Source organism: Gymnodraco acuticeps, unplaced genomic scaffold, assembly GCF_902827175.1.
Source record: "Gymnodraco acuticeps unplaced genomic scaffold, fGymAcu1.1, whole genome shotgun sequence".
Lineage (NCBI taxonomy): Eukaryota > Metazoa > Chordata > Actinopteri > Perciformes > Bathydraconidae > Gymnodraco > Gymnodraco acuticeps.
Genome location: NW_022989810.1, coordinates 126075 through 152401, shown reverse-complemented (window position 1 = coordinate 152401; position 26327 = coordinate 126075). Strand labels below are relative to the sequence as shown.

Below are 26327 nucleotides of genomic sequence, written 5' to 3'. Positions count from 1 at the left end.
CCTATTTCTCATGAACAAATGGAACTTGGTAATATGCAGACCCTTGTGACATGCAGCAGTGGCTAAGTGTAAAAGCGCATCCTGCCTCGCCCCATCTCTTCTGTTGAGTATAAGGGCTGTTGGAATCTATAGGTATTGCATTACTGCCATCTGCACAGACCCTGTACCTTTATTGTGATTGACAGGTCCTCGGGCCAGCTCTTCATTGTCCTCCCTTGTTGCTGACTGTAGGCTATTATGGATGTAAAGAGAACTGGATACAGTGTCGGAGACGGGACACAGTTCATTCCTATGAAAGTTGCTAATTGGCGTATGAAGCCAAAAATGGCCTGACCCTAAAGAGCAAATGTACCCGTAACTGCGCCCATAGAGCATTAACACTTGCTTTTCGCTAAGCCCTTTCTCCAATCCACAGCGTTGCAGTTGGTCTTGGCTCAGTCTAATAAATGGAAAGGGAATATAACTCTTTATTAACCATTTAGCGCAATAAACAATCTTTAGGACCTAATGATTAAAATAAGGCTTATACAAGTGTTTGTACTAGGTAGATGATTTAGTTAAAAAAAAATACTGCAGTTGGTTTTCACTGCAGACATTTAGTGACATTAAGTCTGTGTCATTCGGATCACGGAGAGCCTTTAAACTATATGCCAGAGGAGGACAAATGAAGATGAAGACTAAAAGGTTAACAAAAACAATGTTGCCCCTGCCCAACAGATCATCCAGCCATGGACATTGTGTCAACACTGCCAACTGTAAAGTCTACAGATGTTATGCTTAACTGGTAAAACACAAAACCAGGTTTATGTGATGTTGTTCTGGCCTGCAGTTCTCAGAGTTAGAGGCGAAGATGTTGTTGATGTCTAAATAACCGCTCCCCCCACCCCCATTACATCTGGCTGTTTTCCCTGCACTCCTCCAGCCAAGCACGAAGGGACGAGTCTTCCAAAACAATGACAAACACACGTGACCACGTCCAAACGCTGAGCCTATTGCGGACCTGAGTCCTTTAAACTTCACACTTCACTACCATCAGTGGGTGTGTGTCATTAATTAAGGTTATGCACACTTGGACAAACACACACACGTACTTACTCTCTGACGGGTATACTGGCTGCATGTCGATCTTGTGCACCTCCTTGGCGTAGTACTCCTCCTCACTGCGCTGGCGCTCGCACGTCGCCGCGCGCTCGTTTGCCTTCTCCTGCAGAAGGTCGCGCGTGCTGTTGTAAATGGCGAGGATGTCCCGGGACACCTCCTCGGGCTCGGGGAAGTCCTCCGGCGGACTGCTGAGCTTCAGCTTGCTCAGGATCTGCCCTCGGATGGCCTCGATGCGCTTCTTCTTGAACTGATCCATGTCCAGCGTGCTGCACGTGGACAGGCTGAGCGCCACGGCGGCTAGATCCAGAGTGAGGAGAAGACTGACCACACACAGGTTCATTTTCTCCTCTTCAAATCTCAAATAGTAAAACAGAAAAAAGTTCACCAAAGTGATTTAAATATCTCCAGGCAGACGCATTTCTCGTTCGAAAGTCTAAGTAAAGCGCCTTTATGTCTCCAAAAATCGTATTTTTCTAATTCCACAGTTTCTGTAAAGTGTACTTGAAAATCCATTCAACTGTCCCCGCAGACAAACAGAGCTGATATTCAGTCAGAAAGGATCGCGAGGATCTATTCCTGGATGGCGGTGATCTCACAGCCGGAGTGCGTAAAGGTGCAGCTGGATGGTGCCGTGGGGGGACGTGCGGCCACCCGAAGCATCTGAGACATATGGAGGAGAAGAGGGGAGTTAGAGACAGCTGAGGGTCTGGTCAGCGGGACGCACAGCCTGCGGGTCTGCGCACACCTCCACCGCATCCGCGCGCTCCACCCGCACCTCAGCCAGGTTCCTATCCGTAAGATTGAGAGAGTGGATGTGCGACACGATGCTTTTTATCCTCTAGGCATATTCTAAAGTGGTCTTCAAAAAAAACACCCGAACCCAGACGCAGTCCTGGTGTCCTAGTTGTGAACTTTAATACAAGTAGGCCTATTTAAATCAATAATCCATAAAGAAATGAGATTTCAGTGTGAAAAAGTCTTCCAGCTCGGAGTTTGCTTCGGGGCGACTGCATAGCGTTTTTACGGGTCACCCTCAACCCATCTAGTCTGGGAACCGCTCGTCTTTGCGCGTGCCAAGTTGGAGAGTTATAAAGGACTGAAGTTCGCACGTGCTTCTCCTCCGCGCGCTTCACTCCGAGGCTGTGGTCATCAGTGTGGGAGCAGGGAACCCCTTCAATCTACGTTACAGAGTTTTTATTGTAAATAGGAGCGCTCGCTGTGCCCATTGGGACAGCGCTGCAGCGGCTAACGGACCACTGCCCCCCCCCCCCCCCCCCACCCTCGCGGGGTGACGCAGGGTCTTAGAGCCCGTCAGTGCAAGGCATCTAAACTGTTTACTAAGAACATCAGAAACATTTCTCCGTTGTTCTACTCTTTAAAACAGGGGTGGGGAACCTTTTTCCTCTCAAGGGCCATTTCAATGTGTTCAACATCCTCCGAGGGCCGTACAAATGATTGACCTCTGCTTAAAAATACTAAAATCACAGCCCATTCATTTCATTTGGCCTTTCTTTCATGCTGTGCAAAGAAAAAGCAACCTCTTAGTCCAGATATCTTACCATGACTCGCGCATGCATGCACGTGCACGGTTGTGGCATGACCACCAAAACGGAAAGATATGGACACAAGATGTGTGCAAATGTATTTAGTTTCCCATGATTTAAGTGGGGGGGGGGGGGACCTAACCTCCTCTAGGGGGGTCCGGGGGCATGTTCCCCGGGGAAGATTTGTTTTTAATATGTTGAAGTTAAAAGCATCAATCTGGTGCACTTTGAGAGCAACATTAGGAGCTCTATGGATACATACATCTCAACACCCATATGAAACAGAACAGTAAGCAGATTTTATTTTTCTTTATGGATATTTTACAAATCACTCCCCTGTATTCTTGTTTTATACCTGTTTACTTTATTCTCTTGTTTTTTATAACTATAACGATCATATAAAGATGTGCCTTTATTTACTGGTTGTAGAAACTTCTTATATTCGTTAGCATAGCTAGCTAACCAGATGCTAATAACAACAAGTTATTGACTGTATGATCAGTGTGACAGATGAGCAGATCGCCACTGGGCTTTCAACTAAAGACACAGCCACGCAAAAACTGCGGCATGTGTACGGCTCCTTATGGGTAGGCTACTGTAATTTGTGAAGTGCCGGAGCGGAGCGGCGTTCCGGTGCTCTCCGGCAGAACTGCACCCCTGTCAGACGAGACATACCACGTGATGACACGTTGGGCTCGTGTTGTGTTCAAGGACCCTGACCGTGGCCAGGAAAAACAGGCACTCGCTTGTTTAATTATTTTGCGGTCTAGATTTCTTTAATTTTTTCTTTTTTGCGTGTGTTTATAAATTACCTCGAGGTCCGTAAAAGCATGTAATTTACTCAATCATTTTTCTGGGTTATTTTATTCGAGGTTGTTTTTATTTATGAATGAAAAAAAAGAGTTGTATTTTTTATTATTTATTACCAGAAGTATTTACAAAATAAAAAGTATATAACAAACATAAGTAATACTTATTTTATTAATATTACAAACACAAATAAATAAAAACATAAAGAATAAGACAAAAAGGTGAAAAAAAATTATCATTATCATTTCAAGTGGTTGTATTGTTGTCGGGCCTAGCTGGAATAAATCAAATAAAAGATCAAATAAATAAAATCACCTTAAAATAAACAAATCTATATATTTGATGTGCCTACTTGTATCCTATTTGGGCCGCCTGCATACATTCTCTGGTTGGATTTAATCAAGAAAAAAATGATACACATATTAGTTCGATTTTTATGGTGCACTTTCAGTATAATGTTACTAGAAGTGTAATTGTATTGCAATCATGACAAACGTAACATACAGACATAAAACATCATATTAATGCAGAGAAGTCTGAAACACAGTATCTGCTGGGCGGTCCGAGGGAAGAGGAAGATGGGCTTTCATTTTCATGGTGATCTGAACTGTTTTCTCTATAGCATTTGTTTCAGCAGTAGTCAGACAACTGAGAAAACTGTGATTGAGACAATAAATGTAATATTTAAAACGTGTAACTAGATTATGGCTCCTTTTAGCGGTTTCCCCCAAAAAATATCTGTTGAGCTGAATAAGTTCCAAACAATGTTCCTCAATTTAGTTCCTAAGAAATGGAACTCATTTATATTCACCCTATATCTTTCCATGTGGTGCTCTGATCATCTCTTCAGTTCCCAGACGTTCAGCTGAAAGGAGCCACAACTCATGCTCTTAATGACTGCCCACAATGTAATAAGAAAACCATGAGCGCATATTGAATATCAGTTTAAGTTATGACATTATGACAAACAGTCTGTGGCTCAGGGTCTCCTCCTGTCCCCTGATGTCAGATAGCACCACCTCCACCATGTCTCCTCCACCCTCCTGCTCCGGCCGCTCCCACACACTCTGGGCCAGCTTGATTTATGTCCACATCTGTCAGAAATGGTTTAATTATTTGCCAAAACCTGGTGCCAGCCCTCCATGCTCCGCTCCACCAGAGCAACATTACATTACATGTTAGACGCTTTTATCCAAATCGACTTACATACTCAATACTGTGGGCAATCCTCACAGGAGCAATTTGGGGTGAAGTGTCTCAGGGACACAACGACATGCTGACTGCAGTGGGGTTTGAACCTGTTAGAACCTGAACCCTGATCCCAACACCAACATCAACGGGAAAAAGCACGTTTAAAATTGAGCTGACAAGGGCAGTTGATAAACTTGAACCAGGGCCTGATTAACCCAAATATTTGTGTCAAACTTGGCAGGTGAATAAACTGGAATATTTAAGGAAATATTCATTTGCATTGTCTTTTTAAGGACCCGAAACGCCTCCATTGGACTCCCTGGTTTACTTCCGTAACATCACTAAGTAACTTTATCGCTTCTATTGGCAAGCACTCCAACACATTGTATGTGAAATGAAAGGGGGGGGACCTTTCCAACACATCGCTAAGCCGTTGACCAATCACAACAAACCTCTGGTTTCAGACAGAGGCCGTTTCTCAATGTGGAGTATACCTGCTGCAGAGCCACTATTTCAAGTATACTACGTCATCGAGTGGCGCCGAATGCTGGGCATTTCAACAGTCCTTCGGCGCCACTCGATGACGTAGCATACTTGAAATAGCAGTTTTACTCGACATTGAGAAGCGGCCAGAGGGTGAAAAGAGGTGCTGCAGCACAGGCAGTGAGAAAATAGAGCTTTTTGAACATTAAAGCATGGAGACATGTCCCAGGAGAGACACTACATACAAATATGAACCTTAAAAATGAGAACATGTCCTCTTTAAGTCAGAAGTCAGAGATTGAAGTTAAACAGTAAAAATGCGGGGACACACTGCCCTTTTTCTGTATTTAAATCTGTAACTGTTTGTTTGCGTCATCTTGTGAAAATGACTGAAAAAGGCAAAAAAAAGCCCCAAAAATAATCTTTATAAAAATACTGTTACTATGACCACCAGACACATGTCCAGTCGACAGAAGACCACAGAGCACTGATACACATGAACTAGCTGTTTATTTAACCAGCACTCTACAACACACTCATATTTACAGAACACAGGTCATTCATAAAAAAACATTATGTAGATGATGATGGAAATGGAAGCAAACTGATGGAGGGCAGGAGCTCCACATGGCAAGGAGCTTCCCTCAGTTCCCTGTCACATCCTGTTCCCATGTATCAGTGATTGTCCCTCAGAGTTGTACTGTCACTCATCATTCCCCTCTCTGCACAACATATTGAGCAACAAACATCATAGTGTGAGAGGCCATACAAATATTTGCGTGTTTATACAGTCAGTATAAACACATTCCAGGTTTTTTCTCTGCGCAGTCCACACACACTGACAGGAGGGGTCAGGGTCTCTGATCCACACACATGTCCCTGAAGGCATCACAGCCTGCAGTCCTTTCAGTCTGAGTCACTGTCCTCCCCCCCTGCTCCTTGGTTTGTATCGGCCTCCTCTCCATCACTGTCTTTGTCCCAGTCTTTCATGGTGGCTCCCATCATGAAGTCGTCTGTGAGGACGCTCCAGGCGGGCTTCTCCTCTGCAGCCTGCACACACACACACACACACACACACACACGCAAACATGGTTAATTATGTGCTTCTAGCTGTGCCTTGTCCCACCGATGCCTTCATGAGGCAACAGCAACACCTTGAGTGCACTCAGTGGGGAAGTCAGTTTGTGAATCAGGGTTTAGAATGTTTAAATGTTTTTTAAATGAAATGATGATTCATTTACTTTTGCAAACAATAAAGCAATCCGGCCCCGGCAGATATTTACTGCAGGATATGTGTTGGACACTGACTGTATATGGTTGGACACTGACACATAGAACTTGTTAGGGATGCTCCGATCAGGGTTTTTGGGACCGATCACCGGAATCAGAATCGGTCGTTACCGATCCGATCATAGGGTGGGTGGGGGCTATGGGGATCTTCCATTTAAAGGGCTGTATTGTGAATTGAGTAGCAGAGTTTCTGTTAGCCGGTAATTATCGGACTATGACCGGTAATATATGCTGATGTTTAAAACTCAGTTAATGGGGATCATTTTTATATTGCTTCAGTTTATATATACGGATCAAAAAGTTCAGATTCATTTTTCAATAAATGATGCGCTTCCAAAAACAACATAATTATTACATTCAAATTCACTTTGGATAATAACACGGGAGAAATGAGCGGAAGCGCTCTCTTTTCCTCTCTCCCTCTCCTGACAGCCTGTCAGTATCTCATGCAGCTCACTGATCCAGTAATGAGTGACCCGACAGTGAAGAATAAATATATGTATAACTAGTTGAGCTTGTTCCAGAGGTAGATAAACTAGCTAAGTGTGTTAGGTCTAACTCTTAGTGTGTGTTTCGCTCACCGGTCCGTCACAGCGGGCGGAGCTGCAGGATTTCTGCTTCACACACGTTGCATACCGCTATTTTACTGTCATTTTCGGACACCTTAAAATAATGCCAGACCGGTGAAGCCATTTTGGCGAGCTTGTTTTGCCGCACACAGAGAAAAGTGTCATGTATTTTACGTCATGCTCTCGCGATCGGCATGTTTAGAGAGCACCGATCGATCTATTAAGAGTGAATATCGGCCAATAACGATCGGAGCATCCCTAAAACTTGTGAAGGCCAAAACAAGGCATAGATTTTTATATGAAATCATTATATTTAATAAGTCCAACACATTTGCCGTGAAATAGGAATGCAACTTTTTTTAACCTCTCAAAGAACCAAAATCAAGAACCAATACAAACTGAAATCGATAGGCAGAACCAAAAGTGTAACCATATCTCTAAAATCCTAACAATACCCTAACATGTAACTCTCATAAGGAACACGTGGACAGGACATCATTGAACTCACCGCCTCCTTTTCAGCCTTGACAGCTGATCCGCTGCCTCCGTCCGTCCTCCTCAGCACGTCGATGAAGTCTTTCTTGGAGACGGACGACAGCAGCTTGGCCTTCTTCCTCTCCGAGCCTCCCACTTCCTTCACCTTGGTATCTATGGTCTTCTGGTGTTTCCTCACAGCGTTGAACAGCTGCACCACCCCTCTGAGCACCAGAACACACTGGAGTCAGGAATTCAACGTGCTTTCTGAGAATGCTTAACAAAGCAGCCTCAGAGAAAAAGAGTCCTCACCTGGTAGCGATCCTCTGCATAGCTCTCTCATTCTCTCGGTCCTTCACCAGGTCCGGCTTCTCCCTGCTCAGATTCTCCCACGCTCTCTTCTTGTCCACCTGATGGTCACAAAAACAAACTCACAATTAGTTCCACAAACTTGTCATATTGTGAAAAACACAATCTGTCTGCATATGTATTCCTACAAATAATTCCTTCAAGGCTTTTTACCTATGAATGTGCTTATTAACAGGGCTGCACATAACTGGTGCGCAGGTGCACCTCGGCCAAAAAAAGAGCACCGGGTCATTTGAAAAAAGGCGTATTTGTGTACCAACATTGAGAGAGAGAGAGAGAGAGAAGAGAGAAGAGAGGAGAGAGGAGGGAGAGAAAGAAAGATATTTGCGAGTTGCATATGAACTCAGGGCCGGCCCGTCGCACTGGCGTTGATTTTCGCCTAGGGCGCCAGATCTGTGGAGGCGCTGCGCTGGTAAAACATTTTTGACCGTTGGGGCTCATCCTAATTTTCGGCCTTGATGTAACAACATTCATAATTAAGTAAATGTAACACCCTTTTCACCCCGGTTACACGTTTCATTTGCCCTGTACGATGGGTGCTGTAAGTGATGAAAATGGGGGATGTTGGCTTATCTGGCACCCGCAGCTCACAGCCAAAGTGCGAGTGAGCGTGGGAGTGAGCGAGGGAGAAAGGGAGGGCGCTGTTGTTATTAGCATCTGGTGCTAGCTGCTCTAACGGAAGAAGAAGATGTTTCTACAATAATGTGGAGGGAGAGCCCTCTCCAGTCAGACTGAGGCTGATAACTACAGCTCAGTGAGGTAAGGACTCTGAGTGTTTAGATAGTTCACTTTAGTCTAAGTTCAAACGGTTTGGTCACAATTTATGTAAACACATATTTCCAAGGCACTCCTTTATAATTATTGGGATACACAGGTTTGAAATCATCCCAATGTATACTATAGGACAGTAAACCAGACATATCGTTTAAAACTGGACTTTCGACCCAAACCCAGCTGTTGACTTGTGGATGCAAGCAGCTAATCGCAGACTCAACCAGAGAGAAAGTAGTAGGCCTACATCATCAGCTACCATGTCTGACAGAGGAAGACAGTGAGGAGAACAGTCAGGAGGGTAGTGATGACAGCTTGTAGGATTACTGGTCGTGCTAATGTTGTCTTGTGTTCACCTCTGTGTGTGTGTTCTGTGCCGTGTGTCTGGCAAATAAAGACAGGTTTATTTATTTCAATTTAAGGATGAGCACCAAGCAACATCTCCAGGTGCTCCTTTGAGAACCAGGGTAAAAAAGTGATGTGCACCCCTGTATATTAAGGCCACATTCCACATGTAGCCTTGTGAGAAAACACGCAACTCATTCATTTCACACACAGCGAGGGAACCAAGGTAAAAAGTAAAACCCCACAGGAATGTTTCACCAGGAGTATCTTGCCTCAATGCGATGGCATCCTGCAAGGCGCTATCATTCAAATGGAAATCCGTTAACCCTGCCATCTTTGTGACAAGTTGCAGAGTACTCTCTTTGGGGAACACAAACGACGGTGCAAGACATGCTGCAAGTTACTTCAAAGTAAGGGTCAGTGTTCTAATATTTCAAAATCACATGTCGACTCCAGATTTTGATCATCATTATTTAAAACATTAACATTGGAAACTGCCATCGTTGCATCCTTAGATTAGACACAATGAATTCAGAGCAGTAGGATCTAAATGTGGCGCCGAGGTCTGGTTCGTAAGGGCGGAGTTTGTGTGGATACACTTACAACATTTCATTTAGGACAATAAAATCTAAATGTGTTCATAATAGGAGCAAAACAGGGTGACTCAGCATTCAGGCAGACACGGACCCTTGGACTTCTTTCATTAAAAGAATTTAGATGTTAGTAATGGGATGACAGAATAAACAGACAACATGAAGGAGTTTCAAAATGTGCGCCTGATACCTGTTTCCTTCTCTCCAGCAGCTCCTTTTTCTCCTTCTCCTTCATCTTCTCCAGCTCCTTGTTCTTCACCAGGATGATGCTTTTTGTCTCCGGGGTCTTCTTCCCCAGGATCTTTGCCATGGCCTCTGCCCACCCGGCATTGGCGTTTCCGTCACCTCCGTCCTCACCCTCTCCTCCTTCCTCATCCTCGTCTTCATCCTCTGCCTCGTCCCCGTCTTGGTCATTTTCTCCTCCATCACTCTCTCCATCATCTGAGCCTTCGTCATTGCTCCCTTCTTCAGAATCACTCTGCTCCTCGTTGTCCTCTGACTCAGGCTGTGCATCGTCCGCTGAGGACACCACAAATACACATTATTATTTATATGATTATTACTGCGACAGCTACACTGATAGTAGAATATCTTTAGTGCAGGTAAAATAATGAATGTATTAGATTACTGTATCAAATACGTCAGCGCCGTGTTTTCTTATATATTGAGCAGTGCTACAGCATTTATTCATTTCGTTACATTTGGCCTAATTTAGAAACCCAATGTATACATTGTACTTGATAGGTTGCTTTGAAGAAAACCCCTTAAAAAAGGCCCATGTGAAACATTATGTCTGTTGTCTAGCACTCAAACCTAACCCTAAAATCAACAGCTACATTTAAAGTGAAACCAAAGTTTCAGTGCTGCTCTGCGATGTCAACATTTATCAGAAAAGCATCCAAACCATAAGGGTTTTCTGACAACTGTAACAAAGTGTATTGTAAGAGTATGGAAAGAGGTTTGTTGTGAGTGATTGTAATGCAAGTGAACAGCACACTACATTAGTTTACGTTAACGGTATTCAATACAATCTTTCTCCTGTGACAGACAGGTTTTAGCTAGTCTGAAACAGTACACACAACACAGTGCTGTTTTTCCTTTTTAATAACAACAAATATCATTGAGCACAGCTTCAGTTCTATTTAAACTGGGTAGCTAACCAACAGAAACAGGGCTAATGCTAAGCTAGCTGTGCATCATGTTTGCTTCTAACACACAGTAGAGCTAATGAAGTTAGGTCAGCTAGCTACTATCTTTATAACATTAACATAAGGTGTGAAAAACACCCCTTGTCCTAGTTTTGAGACGCAACAATATTAAACTGTATAGAAAAAAACCTACCAGACAACTGCACATGTGTTTTCACCAGAGCTGCCATCGTGGAGTTACACTGAAACGGGTCCGTAGAGCACCACTAGCAAACAGCGAAGGTTCTGCGCATGAACCGATCAGGTGCATTACTGCCACCTACTGGGTTGGGGCGGGGACCAACCCAGTCGGTGTACTACTCTACTAAATTATTAATATATAAATAACCAATTAAAATAAATAACTAAAATATTACTATCTTGCCCTGCTTAATTTTTATTTTTAAATGTTTTAATTGTCTCTCTAACCCAATGTCCAAGACATGTTTAAGACTTCCTCATGTCTTTCTTTAATGTTTTTGTATTTGTTTTAGATATACTAGGTAGTAGCGCTGAATGGCATGCTCCACTAAATTATCCACCTGACAGTGCTTACATAATCCTGAGTGATGTTATTAAATGCAGTGTTTTATTTAGTCTCATATATTGAAGATGCTTTTTATTTCCTGTATCCCAATTATGTTGCCACCCTTAATTATATTATTTTGCTTCAGATTTACTGTCTAATGTCCAGGATGTCATCTTGTTTGTTTTGACTGCTTGGCTAATGTATCCACAATTTCATTTCAATGAATCTCTCTGTGAGCTGTTATCCACATAAATAATATTACAGTATTCTTATTCCTGACTTATTGTTATGCTTCCATCTTCTTTTTCACTACCCCATATAAAATATCCAGTTTGACCCTTTCTCTCTCTCAAAAAGGTAGAAGAACCTTGGTAGTCGAAAGTCGATATTAAGAAAGCCCTTTATTATTTGCCCAGTAATGCATCCTTAACTGCTTAGTATATGTAGCGGTAGTTTGATGCAAGTTTCATTTAGCATCAAACCACACACCTATATACTTTAACATGTTCAATCCTTGTATTGTATTTACTACTTGGCCTTAGGCTACACCTCTCACACATTAGTTATTCAGATCCCACACAGGACACAATCAAACCAATGTGCAGATACCATACACACACTTGTCATGTTGTAATCACTTGGGATCACCTGGAGGAGGGATACAGAAAGGCAGACCGGTAGTGGGTGTGTCCTGTATGTGCTGCTGTCTTATAAACAGGGGAAAAGAAGCACCTTCAATTGTATTTCATGACTACCAGGAGAAAGCCTGGCATTACTGCTGTCTACTGCCCACCAGAACAACATGGCACGGATTAAATTGGGTAAAGACATGTCCACTTTCCATATCTGCATTTTCTCTGTATCTCTGTGTTGATGACTGGACGTTGCTTTGCATGTGTGGTTGGCCGATTAACTAGTGTAAACTATGCTTAACAAAACACAATTAGCAGTGTAAAATGCCTCCTTTTTCTACATGCTAAGAAAATAGAAAAGAACAATTTTAATGTCCTTGTGGTGTTCAAATTAAATCTATTACAGTAGCTTTTCTATTGTTCTTTATTTATATCTTTACTATCCCAGTCATAGCTTAAAAGTAAGCGTTGGAGTCCTTCAAAGTGCGAACTGATAGGAATCATAGCAGCATGCGTCTCTGCTGAACCTGATCAACCAGTCTCTCTCTCTCTCTCTGACTGGAGGCTGGCCATGCATTACAGACACACAGTGGCTTCACTCACTAACACACATCAACAGAATGTCATCTAAGTCATTGGTTACTGGTACATTTTAAGGTAGAAATATAATTTATGCTTTTCTATATCATTAAAACATTAGAAAGTAAACCTTTGCTCACATTGAGTTCATTTCCTCTCATTTGAGAAAAAAATGCAAATAAAACAACATGTTATATATAGTTATGTTAAATCTTAAAGAGGCCCTATTATGCTTTTGGGGGGTTTTCCCTTTCCTGTAGAGTGTTATACACGTTTTGTAAATGGTCTGCAAAAGCTAAAAAACCAAAGTTCATCCCCGGAGGGAGTTTCTCTCTTTTCATTTCTCCCCTGCCTGAAACGCCACAATTGGACTCCTTTGTTTGCTTCTGTAACATCACTTTGTAACACACAAACTTTTCCAATCACAACAGAGACGGTCAGCTAACCAATCAGAGCAGACTGGGCTCTGGTTATATCTCACAGGCTCCGCCCTCTACTGGACTCTATAGAGTGGCGAAGTCACGCCCATCTACTTCCGGTCCATGGGACTTTATTTCGGAAAAATTATGTATTGAAGTCAATGGAGAGAGAAAACGTATCTTTCGATCCCATTTGAATTGTGCCACGAATTACATATGATGTTTGTCAATCTTAAAAAATAATTTCCATGTCAAAAAAGTCACAGTTTGTCGTAAAACTGTTGAAATATAAGACTATGAAAAATACGCAACTAGAAAGACTACAAATCCCAGAGTCGCGTAAGTGATGTCATAACTGATGTCACAATTGTTTTCCTCCGCTAAATATAAGAGATAGCTAAGATAAGATAACTTTAACAAGATGCCTGTGTGCTTAGTACCAGGTTGTTATCATACCAGCAATGGGATCTTGCTCGTTCTTTCGCTTCCCGTCTGATGAAAGGACCAGGAGTGGCTGGATCAAGTTAGCTACCTAGCTAGTAGCAAGCACGTTAGTTAGCATTACAGGCTTACGGCCCGTCCACACAGCGGCGTGCGTTGAAGCTTCCAACGCTTCTGCCCATTCACTTTGAATGGGGTGACGTCACTTTTAGCCGAACTGCATTTTGGGAAGCGACGTGGAGCGTTGCTGGCGTAGCTGGCGTCAAAAGTTGAGCAATGTTCAACTTTTGACGCCTCGACGGAGGCGTCAGCCAATGAAATCCCGTTTATTCAAATCTGCCAGTACAATCGCTAGCCAATCAAACCGCGTGTATGCTGGGAGAGACTACGCAGGTCATTTCCTCATATTCAAAAAAATTGAGGGAAAATTCATTGTAGCGGTAGTGAATCACCCGGTGCTGTATGATCAGTCTCTGTTCATCTACCGGGATACAAACCGGAGGAGCGAGGCATGAAGGGAGGTGGCAGAGACGGTGGGTGAAACTGGTAGGTTTTCGCCTGTTTGGGGATTTTATATCCAGTTTACTTCGTTTTAACATTGCTATTGCTTTGTATGTCGGGGGCGGGAGATTCATGTGATTGGTTGTTGGTCGTGTTGCTCGCAAAAAATCCCCAAGCTTCAGATACGCCCACCTCCAAGCGTCAACGCACGCTGCTGTGTGGACGCTCCGTTACGGCCCGTCTACACTACAGGCGTCAAAAAATGCTTTCAACGCTTCGCCCATTCATTTGAATGTGGTGACGTAGGATATTTCCAAACTTCGCCGAACTGCATTGTGGGTAGCATGGCAAGGCGTTGCAAGCATCGCGAGCGTCTATCGGCGTCAAAAGTTGAACAATGTTCAACTTTTGAGGCTCGATGCTTGCTCGAAGCTGGCGTCAGCCAATGAAATCCCGTTTATGCAAATCTGCCAGTACAAGCTAGCCAATCAGACCGCGTGTATGCTGGGAGAGACTACGCAGGTCATTTCCTCATATTCAAAAAAATGGAGGGAAAATTCATTATAGCGGTAGTGAATCACCCGGTGCTGTATTATCAGTCTCTGTTCATCTACCGGGATACAAACCGGAGGAGCGAGGAGGCAGAGACAGTGGGTGAAACTGGTAGGTTTTCGCCTGTTTGGGGATTTTATATCCAGTTTACTTCGTTTTAACATTGCTATTGCTTTGTATGTCGGGGGCGGGAGATTCATGTGATTGGTTGTTGGTCGCGTTGGTCGCAAAAAATCGCAAAGCCTCAGACACGCCCAGCTTCAAGCTTTTTCGACGCCTGTAGTGTAGACGGGCCGTTAGCCTTGTCATTTGTATTAGCTAGGGATGCTCCGATCGCCAATTTCGGGGCCGATCGCCGATCCGATCGAGTGGGCGGGGCCTAAATGGAAGATTTAAACATCACTTTAAATCTTCCATTTAAAGTGATGTTTAAAACTCAGTTAATGGGGCTCATTCACTGGAGCTTCCACAAACAACAATCAACTTAATTATTACATTCAAATGATGTACATTATTCAAGTTTACATTCACTTTGGATAATAACACGGGAGAAATTAGCGGAAGCGCTCTCTTTTCCTCTCTCCCTCTCTCTCTCCCCCCTCTCTCCCTCTCCTGACAGCCTGTCAGTATCTCATGCAGCTCACTGATCCAGTAATGAGTGACCCGACAATGAAGAATACATATATTTATAATAACTAGTTTAGCTTGTTCCAGAGGTAGATAAAATAGCTAAGTGTGTTAGGTCTAACTCTTACACACACAGCAGCTTTTCAAAAATCTTGAAAATCTTGGAGCTGGGCGTGTCTGAAAGCTTGGGGATTTTTTGCGAGCAACGCGACCAACAACCAATCACATGAATCTCCCGCCCCCGACATACAAAGCAAAAAACCCCGGGGATTTTATGCGAGCAATATATATATATATAAACTCCCCAAACAGTCGAAAACGTACCAGTTTCCCCCGCTGTCTCTGCCACCTCCCTCCATGCCTGGTTCCTCCGGTTTGTATCCCGTTAATAGTTCTGGTCGTAAAGAACCGGGTGCTTTGCTACCGTAATTTCTCGTTTGGAATATGAGGAAATGAACTGCGGTCTGGTTCTCCCTCTGTGTGTGTGTTTCGCTGCGCTTACCTGTCCGGCGGGCGGAGCTGCAGGATTTCTGCTTCACACACGTTGCATACCGCTATTTTACTGTCTTTTTCGGACACCTTAAAATAATGCCAGACCGGTGAAGCCATTTTGGCGAGCTTGTTTTGCCGCACACAGATAAAAGTGTCATGTATTTTACGTCATGCGATCGGCTCTCGCGATCGGCATGTTTAGAGAGCACCGATCGATCGGTAGAGAGTGAGTATCGGCCGATATCGATCGGTGACCGATCGATCGGAGCGTCCCTAGTATTAGCCTTAACATGAAGTAACATGAAGTAACCCACAATGTTAAACAGGAAGAGTAGTAGTCATATTTCTTGAACCCTTTGAAGAGTACTGTCACACCGGTGTGATCATTCTATAATACACCATGTAAGCCAGGGGGGAGAAATGCTACTAACGCTAACGCTACATTAGCATCGTCGATCTTTTCTACTTCATGCTATCTGCACAAATGGTTGACATTAAACATTAAAAAGATCAGGCAGTTCAGAGAGAATCAAAGGAAGGCAGGCAGCTTTGCATGACATTCTTCTGGACGTGTTTCATTGTGGTGATAGTGAGGGTAGTCAATCCCTGTTTAGCAAGACAGTAGTGACGGCCATCTTGGTGACGTGTGTTGTTCTGCGAGACCAGAGATGTAGTTCATTGACCGTTTCACACAAAAAAATCTGTTACTTCACAGTTTTACGACACTTTTTTTTTTTTGACTGGCAAAATTATTTTTTAAATTGACAAACATCATATGTGTAATTCGTAGCACAATTCAAACGGGATCGAAAGATAATCTTTCCGGAAGGGGAGGGACTTCGCCACTCTTCCGGTGGACCTGCATGGGACCTTATTTCGGAAAAATTATGTATTGAAGTCAATGGAGAGAGAAAGATTATCTTTCGATCCCGTTTGAATAGTGCCACGAATTACACTTGGAATTTACTTCATGCTTATATATCGGACTATTGTGACTCGCTCTGCGGTTAAAACAGACGGTGCATGAATGCGGTTTTGCGGTAAGTGAAATTTGAGTACTTTATTTATGTGTTCATGATTTTAATCAGCTACGTAATGAATGTTAAGGCTTGGGTTAGCGTGTAAGCAAGTGGCAGCTACATCGGTACTAACGATGCTAATAGTAGCCTCCAAGTTAAAATCATATACTATATAAAGCTTAAAACCAAATAGACAAGTGTTAAGCGTTAAGTGGGATAATACTGTTGAATAAACGGCTTCTGTTTGAGGTTGATAAAATAAGGTCATCCTTGTAACTTAGAGAGATAGTTTATTATGTTAGTAGGAACTGTATGCATCGCTATGGTTAATTTAAATTGGCTATGTTCAAGTATGTAGACAAGCTAACGTCGAAGTAGTGTATGTGAAATCAACCTCACAATAAGATGTGTGTATATTTACAATTATTAATGTCATATTTCAAGATGATTACTTAGATATTACAATATGGTTGGTTGAGCTGGAGTTCATTATTGAGCTTACACGTTAACGTCACAGTCATCTGAAGAACGAACCCAAACCTTGTTGTTTTTATTAATTGCATTACCAAATTGATATCAAATAAACAGTAAGCATTGGTAACACAACTTCCAAAGTTACAGTAAAATACAAAGGACCCTGACTCGGACAATACACAATCCAACATGTTCAACAGAAGATAATCAGTTATATTGTTTGTACACATGGTACTTTACATATATATCTGTTTGTTTAAGGTTTCCAGGTGATGCAGACAGGCTGGACCAGAGAGTGAGAGACAGAACTGGACTCCTCACAGCAGTGAACTTCAGCACAGGTACAAAGACTTTTCATACTGTACAAATAATCAAGAAAGATATTGGTTTAAATGAATGAAATATTGACTTTAATACACTGATATACATTCCATTAAACAATACTAAATACTAGATCACTTACACATCAGTTAAGTTGAGGGTTTTTTCCATGCAAAAAGTTACATTTAGATATTTAGCAATATGACTGTCAGCTTTCTAATTTAATATATTGAAGGCAAAGATATTTAACACATAGTGAGAACTGCTACTATTTATCTCTCAATATTGTCTGAAAAAACGTGGTAAAAGTTATTCTTTCAGTGAGACAACAGAGCAAGCTTCTACAGTTGCACTATACGTTTTGATAATAGTTAAATATTATTTTGATAATAACTAGGGATGCTCCGATCGATATCGGCCGATACTCACTCTCTACCGATCGATCGGTGCTCTCTAAACATGCCGATCGCGAGAGCCGATCGCATGACGTAAAATACATGACACTTTTCTCTGTGCGCGGCAAAACAAGCTCGCCAAAATGTCTTCACCGGTCTGGCATTATTTTAAGGTGTCCGAAAAAGACAGTAAAATAGCGGTATGGAACGTGTGTGTGAAGCAGAAATCCTGCAGCTCCGCCCGCCGGACCGGTAAGCGGAGCGAAACACACAAGAGTTAGACCTAACACACTTAGCTATTTGATCTACCTCTGGAACAAGCTAAACTAGTTATTATAAATATATTTATTCTTCACTTTCGGGTCACTCATTACTAGATCAGTGAGCTGCATGAGATACTGACAGGCTGTCAGGAGGGGGAGAGAGGGGGGAGAGAGGAAAAGAGAGCGCTTCTGCTCATTTCTCCCGTGTTATTATCCAAAGTGAATGTAAACTTGAATAATGTACATCATTTTAATGTAATAATTAAGTTGATTGTTGTTTGTGGAAGATCCAGTGAATGAGCCCCATTAACTGAGTTTAAACATCACTTTAAATGGAAGATTTAAAGTGATGTTTAAATCTTCCATTTAGGCCCCGCCCACTCGATCGGATCGGCGATCGGTATCGGCCGATACTGATTCCGGCGATCGGCCCCGAAATTGGCGATCGGAGCATCCCTAATAATAACATATATTTCAATGTTGATGAACTTCATACTGTTCATTCATAATCTGATTGTCTTTCTAGCTCTGTTGAAATAAAACAAAAAACATTACAATTACAAAATAATTATATCTACAGCCACACACAAACACACCGCTTTCATAAATAACACACTTGTTCTGCAATAGTATGTTTTATGTTTCCTGTCATTTTTGTTAGGAAAGGACATGCCTGAAAGACACGACTCAACATTTTCTCCTTCTCTGAGAGTCAAGAAGAACATCCAAGAGGAACATTAAAAGCTGATGTTCAGTCTTCAGTCAGATGTGAATGTGTAATCTAACATTTTCAGTAAGAATAATGTACGAAAGGAGTGCAAATACAATTTATTGAAATGTGAACCAAAACTTAATCAAACATGTTTTAAATAAAAAGCACATATGGACAGAAGGTGTAAACCTATTAAATGTATAAGTAAACACATTTAGTCAAATAAAGTGACAGACTAGGCCTGTGCAGTTGGTATCAGCTTTGCCCAGCATGGGCTCCTCCATCAGGCCTGGTCCTCCTCGCTGAGGAAAGACCCTCAGTCCTCTCCAAACCAACAGACGGGACGTCCATCACACGGAGGTTTCTCCCTGAAGTCTCTGCAGCTCTCTGGACACCACGCTGTCTCAATCCGTCCACACTGAATATGAGAGGGGAAAAATGAAAATAATAAATGCTTTAGACAATAAGAAATATAAAGTTGACTGTTGAGTTGCTCAGTTTTTTTAGATTGTCAATACTATTACTGTATAACTAATATCTCAGGTTAAGAGGCACATTCAAATAAAGATTGGTCTTTAAATACATTTTGTCTTTTGAATTGTTTGTCTAAAGTCAAGGATCTAGAACTGGTACTTAGTTTTAATGATACAGTCTGGTTATTATGCTGTTTGGAGGAGGCCTCACAGGTAAGAGCACTAACTAGCTACCATCACATGTACCTTAGCTTGACTTAAATGTATTAAACGTGTAATTAAATGATATCAAAATATAAATAACTAATGTCATGCAAACATATTCATATTTGCTTGATTCCAGTGTTGAAATTAGCACAATTGCATACAAACGTTAAGGAATTTTAAGATTCTGAAGTATTATGCTAAAAACTCAATAACTTAGATTATTATTTATAGTTTTGCTGAATAGTTTCATGTCCGCTTACCTTAGAAATGTAAAATGCCACGGCAGTGTGCAGATGGGGAGCATGTTAGCTTAGCATGGTAGATTCAGCTAGCTCTGGAACTTCCAGCTCGGTGGCAGGAGGTCCGCCTCGGCTCCGCCTCTTTGCCCTTATTTGGAGCAGGCGGGAGTTGAACTCTGACATCACTGTCGAGCCGTTATTGGCCGACTCCGCCTACTAAGGGCTTCTCTGCAACTCTGCAGAATCCTATGGGTGACGTCACGGACCCTACGTCCATTTATATATACAGTCTATGACTGTGGGCCTACGCACGCACTCAGGTAGGCCCGCCCCTGGGGGCCGGCTACTTTTAAAGATTTCTCAGTGGGTGAACGCTCGCATAGTGAGGTCAAGGGCAGTACCCATAGAGTCCAGGAGAGGGCTCCGCCTGTGCTTATATAACTAGGGTTACAATACGTAACTCATCGTTTCAGACAGAGGGTGGAAAGAGGTGCTGCAGCACAGGCAGTATGAGAAAAATAAAGAGCTTTTGAACATTAAAGCATGGAGACAGGTCACAGTAGGAACAAAATACAAATATGAACGTGAAAATGTACACAATTTACTATTCAAAACATTTTAACCAATTTTGTACATTCTGCACTCCATATATATATTGAAATGTTTTAGATGAATTACTATGAATTACTTTTTATTTTGTACAGTCCGCGGACTGTACAAAATAAAAAGTAATTCACGTCATTAAGCAACAATTAAATCAATGAAAAAAAATAAACTTTTATCAAACATTACACCATGATAAACAAGTAGTTCAAAATGATCCATAAAACCAAATAAACAAAGTTCTTTCTAACTATCACATTGCACAGAACTCCCTCTTCAATTACCTTTGTTGTTGTCATGTTTCAGGATCGAGGAGCCCTTTAATGGAGGCGGCTGTCGGGTTTGCACTGGGAGCAGTGGGAGGATGCATTCTGGGAGTGACAGAGGACCCAGTGGACCAGACCCTGACTGTGATGACTGCAGCCGCTCCCCTGAAACCACTGATGGACGAGGTCAGGACTGTGGGAGCTCTGGGGCTGGGGACCCTGATGGGGGCCACAGCACTGACCACAGCGATGACCTCAGTAGTAGCTGGTGTGATTCTGTCTGCAGTGTTAACTTCAGTGTTTGTGGCCACCAGGAGCTGCGGCCCCACCCTTAAGGACTCTGCTGGCCTGTGGATCTCCGCAGGAGTCGCTGGGGCCTTCGGGACCTCTCTTAGCGGAGCCACGCTGGGGATCTCTATTGAATGGATTGTGAAGAACTATGGCATGGTGGGCCTTCTGTTTGCGCTATGTCTATTCAACATGCTCAAACCCCCCCTGCACTATATATTTAAGATCCTCTGGCAGCAGGGAGAGGCCTGCTCCACTCTGGGTTCTATATTCTTGGACAAGGGGAGGGAACAGGTGGATTTAACAGACTTGGAAAACAGAAACAGAGTGGCTGTGCAGATAGAGCAGAGGATCCTGATGGTGGAGAACGGAGGCAGCACGACGGATCACAGGAAAACATGGGCCACTGAGCGGAGGCAGAGAGAGGAGATTGAGAGAAAGAAAATGGAAAGTCAAGAAGCAGAGATGGAGCAGAGAACCATCCATGAGTGGATCAACACTGTGTTGGTGAAATACGTGGACTTTCTGGCTTTCTCTGGGATACCAATGACGGTGATTGCCGTGGTGACATCCGGATTCGGGGTGTTTGGTTACGGAGGACACCCATCCGTGTTTATAGTGCTTTTAGTTTTGGTTGCAGTCATAGCCTACGTCCTGATGAAATCTACGGACTTTAAGTTCTGGATGTTGATAGGCTGTATGGGGATGGTTGCTACATTCGTCGTCGCCATGCTAACGCTACACGCCGGGCAGGTGGTGGTAACAGCGGCCATGAAGCTGCCACAGGCGGAGCAGAAGCAGTCCAGAGAAAAAATCAGTGCTCGTGTGAATCAGCAGTCCTCTTTAGAAGCTTTGAACGCAGCTTTCTTCGTGGCTAAATTATGCCAGTTGGGTTTGGGGGCTACAGTGGGAGGTCCGCTGGTGAGACGAGCAGCAGGAGAGGTGAAGGTAATAGTGGGGGCAGCTTTAGTGGCGGGGGTTTTACTGGCCGGGGTGGAGGTTTTAACCCCGATTCTAGGAGAAGGGGGAAAAGCAGGGGCGCTGCTGGGGGTCGTGGGGGCAGCAGGGGTGTCTGTGGGGGCAGCGGCGGCTGTAGCTGGAAGGTGGTCCTCATGGGCAGGAACTTTAGGAACTATAGCAGGGCTGGTGTTAGGAGCATTAGTATTGGGGAAATGGCACATTGTCAACATCGGCCTGCAGGTACCTGTGGCCTACGTCTTTGCTATGACCAATCCTTTTTAACACATTTAGAAACCAAAGGTCTGCTGTGAAAATTGTCAATGCACTATATGTTACCAGTGTGTCATTTTCACTATTTGCCTTTTTACTTTAGGTACTCTACTGTAAAGGATAACTTTTTGCTTAGTTCCTTATTATTCTAACAATAACAAAATCCAATGTGCAGAGCCAAACGAACACTGAAAGTGCTAAAAAATGTTGACTTTGCTTGTTATAGATTTTTCCTGTGTGCTATGGAGCTCCGTTGTAGTGCAAACACTATTAAAAAAACATGAATGAACCTCACTGTTACACTGGGAGAATCGTTTCTTAATTACCATGAACACACACACTGGGACAAACCACACACACCCTCCTACTGCACCAAGAACTCACAAGAGCACCAAATTGTTCTTAAATCTGTAAAAAGTCCCCCAGTAACGTTTGTAACAAACTACAGATGAACATCTGTTTAATAACGTCTGACCTTTTTTAATTTAAATTGAACTTTAAACTCAGAAAGTATTGACAGACGCACATTTAAGAATTTGAAAAATATAGAATAACAATAGGCCAGTCCTTTAAACGTCCCCTATTATACTGTTTTTCACCAATATATTATAGGCATCAGATATATACAAACATGTCTCTGAAGTGTTTGGCTCGAAATACCAAACAGATCATGCATTGTAGCATCCCATAATCCCCTCTGTTTCAGCCCTGTTTCAAAAGTGCTGGTTCTCTGTCTTTTGCTTTAGATAAAAATAGGTTGCCACTCCTAACACCGCTCTGCGAGATATTTGGTTAAAAAGAACACAATTGTGCTCTAGGAGATGATTCAGGTGATAAGATCTGGGGGTGTTACCTTGGTTGGTTATTAAATGTCCGTGCGCAACAATACCCCAACCCATAGATCCGTGGGTGAATAATGTCAACCACCACATTACACACATCCCTTCACATTTACATTTAAATTTACATTAATGTATTTCGTGAGGCCTTCTAGAATGTTTTTAAATATAATTAGGGTTGTAGTTGAAGAGTTTGTAAATTATTGCGTTCCTGGCAACGCATTAATTCCACAACCACACACATGGATTAACATCGATTTGATACATTAATGTAGCCTTTTTTTTCTGCTAAAAGAGGTGTCAACCAGCTGGGGCAACAAGAGAATTGGCGAAATCGAGTGTGACTATTCAAAAATAAATAATTATTATATTAATATTGACAATAACAATCGACCGTCGGGGAGCGTTCTCCTGGCGTCTATTATCAACGCTATGGGAGGTCTATGAAGGTTTATGGGACGCCCTGCCCGTTGAAAACGGACTCTCAAGTGGTACCCTGTCCGTAATAGAGTGACGGGGAGGGGCCCCTGACCGACCGTCAACATGTGACGGGCTGGGAGTGAGAACGTGTTGTGTAAGCATATCACATTAAAGGAACGTTTTATAAAAAACGTTCTGTCATCTCAGGCCTCAATAACATCCTGAAAACATTTTCTGAATGTTGCTTTGAAAATGTTCTTCATTTGTTATCATGTAACATTGAGGGAACGTTTTATAAAGAACATCTTTAATGTGTTACCCCAACAACGTCCAAAACACATCCTTACGGCCCCTACACACGGCGGCGTGCGTTGCCGCTTCAACGCTTCTGCCCATTCACTTTGAATGGGGTGACATCATGATTCGCCGAACTGCATTGTGGGAGCAAAGCGTAGCTTCTCTCGCGGTGCTCGCTGCAAAAGTAGAGCAATGTTCTACTTTTGCCGCCTCGACGGAGGCGTCAGCCAATCAAATCCCGCGTATGCAAATCTGACAGTACAAGCGCTAGCCAATCAAACCGCGTGTATGTTGGGAGAGCCAGACCGCAGTTATTTCCCATATGTCAAAAAATGGAGGAGAAAATTATCGTGGCGGTAGGGAATCACCCGGTACTATATGACCAGTCCCTCTTTACATACAGGGATACAAACCGGAGGAGCCAGGCATGGGGGGAGGTGGCAGAGACAGTGGGTGAAACTGGTAGGTTTTCGCCTGTTTGGGGAGTTTATATCCAGTGTACTTCATTTGAATGGACAGCTAGCAAGCATAGACAGTATATTTAGCCAGCATGGATGTAGCATGAGCTTTGCTTTGTATGTCCGGGGCGGGACATTCATATGATTGGTTGTTGGTCGCGTTGCTCGCGTTGACTCCCCAAGCTCAAGACACGCCCACCGCCAAGCGGTAACGCACGCCGCCGTGTGTAGGCGCCGTTACGGTACGTCCACACAGCAGCTTTAAACAAATCTTCCAACGCTTCCAACGCTTCTCTGCCCATTGACTTTGAATGGGGATGACGTCACTTTGCCTCGCTTATCGACGAACTGCATTGTGGGGGAGCGAAGCGAAGATTTCCAGGATTTTCAGGATTCAAAAGTTGAGCAATGTTCAACTTTTGAAGCTGAGCTGGAAGCGTCAGCCAATCAAATCCCGTTTATGCAAATCTGACAGTAGAAGCGCTAGCCAATCAAACCGCGTGTAAGCAGGGAGAACCAGACCGCAGTTCATTTCCTCATATTCCAAACGAGAAATTACGGTAGCAAATCACCCGGTTCTTTACGACCAGAACTATTAATGGGATACAAACCGGAGGAACCAGGCATGGAGGGAGGTGGCAGAGACAGTGGGTGAAACTGGTAGGTTTTCGCCTGTTTGGGGAGTTTATATATATATATATATTGCTGGCATAAAATCCCCGGGGTTTTTTGCTTTGTATGTCGGGGGCGGGAGATTCATGTGATTGGTTGTTGGTCGCGTTGCTTGCAAAAAATCCCCAAGCTTTCAGACACGCCCAGCTCCAAGATTTTCAAGATTTTTGAAAAGCTGTTGTGTGGACGTACCGTTAGAATGTTGCAGACAAAACGTTCCACCTTTGTTAACATATCACATTAAAGGAACGTTTTATAAAAAAAATTCTGTCATCTCAGGCCTCAATAACATCCTCAAAACATCCTCTGAATGTTGCAGTTAAAACGTTATGTCTTAGTTAACCATAAACCTTATAGGAACATTATTTGAAATAATAAACATCCTAAAAAGGTTATTTGAACATCGGATTAAAACGTTTCTTTAAAACATTATTAGAACCTGTAGGTAACGTTAGCCAAAGTTGTGAGAACGTTCCCCACTAGCTGGGTACCTGCCCAGGGAGTGCAGATGGAAATGAGAGTGTAGCTATAATCTGGGTTAGAGTCTTTGAGATTAATGTATTTGTATGCCTAGTACATAGAAATGTATTGTATAATACTCTTTTCATTTCTGCTTTGTATTGGCCCATTGTGTCCCTCCTGGGACCCAGCCCATTGACAAATGTCCACTGTAGGGGACATTTTGTTAACATGCATCTCCTTTTACTCTTTTAAGCTACTCTATCAATCCCTGATGTGCTGTACAGAGGACATCCTGGGCTTTCCAGTGATATGTCATTGGTTAAAATTGCATGATGGGAAGTTCCTCTTTCTTTTCATCCAAAATGGCTGGCATACAAAAACTAAATGTTATAGAAGCAGGAGGAGAAGTCAAATATTGTTGAATAATTGTTCTTTTTAACATGAAAATCAAATATGTTCTTTAGGGGTGTAACGGTATCCGTATTCGTCCCGTACCGTCACGGTTCAGACGTCACGGTTCGGCACATGCAGTCACACGGCGAATACGCCTTTTTTTACGAGTGGGAAAAAAGTCTGTCACTCAGGGCAGTATTACACTATATATAATCCAGGGGGTGGTATTGTGCCTAAAAGCCAGCCGCCCGTAAATAACAAATGAAGAACAAGAACAAAACGAACACAATTCATGAAGAAGAAAGGTTAGTAGCTCATTCATCCTGCCCAGAGCCATATAATAGAAGAGTTACGACAACGGAAGTCCAAAAACGGTTATCGTCACGTGGTTCATGTAGAAGAGGATCGTTCCCCGGAAGTTCATGGCGGGCAATGTGAATGCATTGATAACAGGAGATAGAACTACGATTTTTGGTAATTATTAGTGAATAAAGGTTTTGATTTGCAATATTTATACAACAAATCGATATGTGTATGTATTTACATCAATATGTTTTAAAAAATAAAATAGAATTTGCTAATATTAAGTGATAATATTAGGATTAGTGTGAACAACTAGTTTACATGGTAGGCTAACAGTGCCTTGGTTAAAGAGCCTGTTGCTGTTTATTTATAGCTTTGAATTCTTTAAAACCAATATTATCTTCTTAAACCTGTATGGTAGTCAGGAGCATCACTTTCTAATGTTTATTGATATATTTAGAGGGAGGGGATCTAAAGTAATGCTTTACAATTCA

The 26327-nt window shown here is 42.7% G+C and overlaps 3 protein-coding genes across 4 annotated transcripts in view; 1 reads left to right on the top strand and 2 right to left on the bottom strand.

Annotated features, from left to right (window-relative positions):
• Nucleotides 1-2301, bottom strand: part of tgfb2 (transforming growth factor, beta 2) — a 66668-nt gene extending 64367 nt beyond the window's left edge. For both annotated transcript variants that reach the window (XM_034230388.1, XM_034230396.1), the window contains exon 1: nucleotides 1096-2301. In XM_034230388.1, the coding sequence (XP_034086279.1) occupies nucleotides 1096-1441 (346 nt within the window). In that variant the 5' untranslated portion in view covers nucleotides 1442-2301. The remainder of the gene's footprint in view (nucleotides 1-1095) is intronic.
• Nucleotides 2302-5565: 3264 nt separating this feature from the next.
• On the bottom strand, nucleotides 5566-11035 carry rrp15 (ribosomal RNA processing 15 homolog). Its single transcript, XM_034229957.1, has 5 exons — nucleotides 10882-11035; nucleotides 9731-10059; nucleotides 7775-7872; nucleotides 7497-7686; nucleotides 5566-6179 (listed from the first exon to the last, which is right to left on the bottom strand). Exons 1-5 carry the CDS (start codon nucleotides 10916-10918, stop codon nucleotides 6036-6038), a joined length of 798 nt encoding a protein of 265 aa, XP_034085848.1. The 5' UTR covers nucleotides 10919-11035; the 3' UTR covers nucleotides 5566-6035.
• Nucleotides 11036-11942: 907 nt separating this feature from the next.
• LOC117555165 lies at nucleotides 11943-22289 on the top strand. The gene is made up of 2 exons (XM_034229944.1): nucleotides 11943-12077; nucleotides 20512-22289. Exons 1-2 carry the CDS (start codon nucleotides 12059-12061, stop codon nucleotides 21999-22001), a joined length of 1509 nt encoding a protein of 502 aa, XP_034085835.1. The 5' UTR covers nucleotides 11943-12058; the 3' UTR covers nucleotides 22002-22289.
• Nucleotides 22290-26327: the final 4038 nt, after the last annotated feature.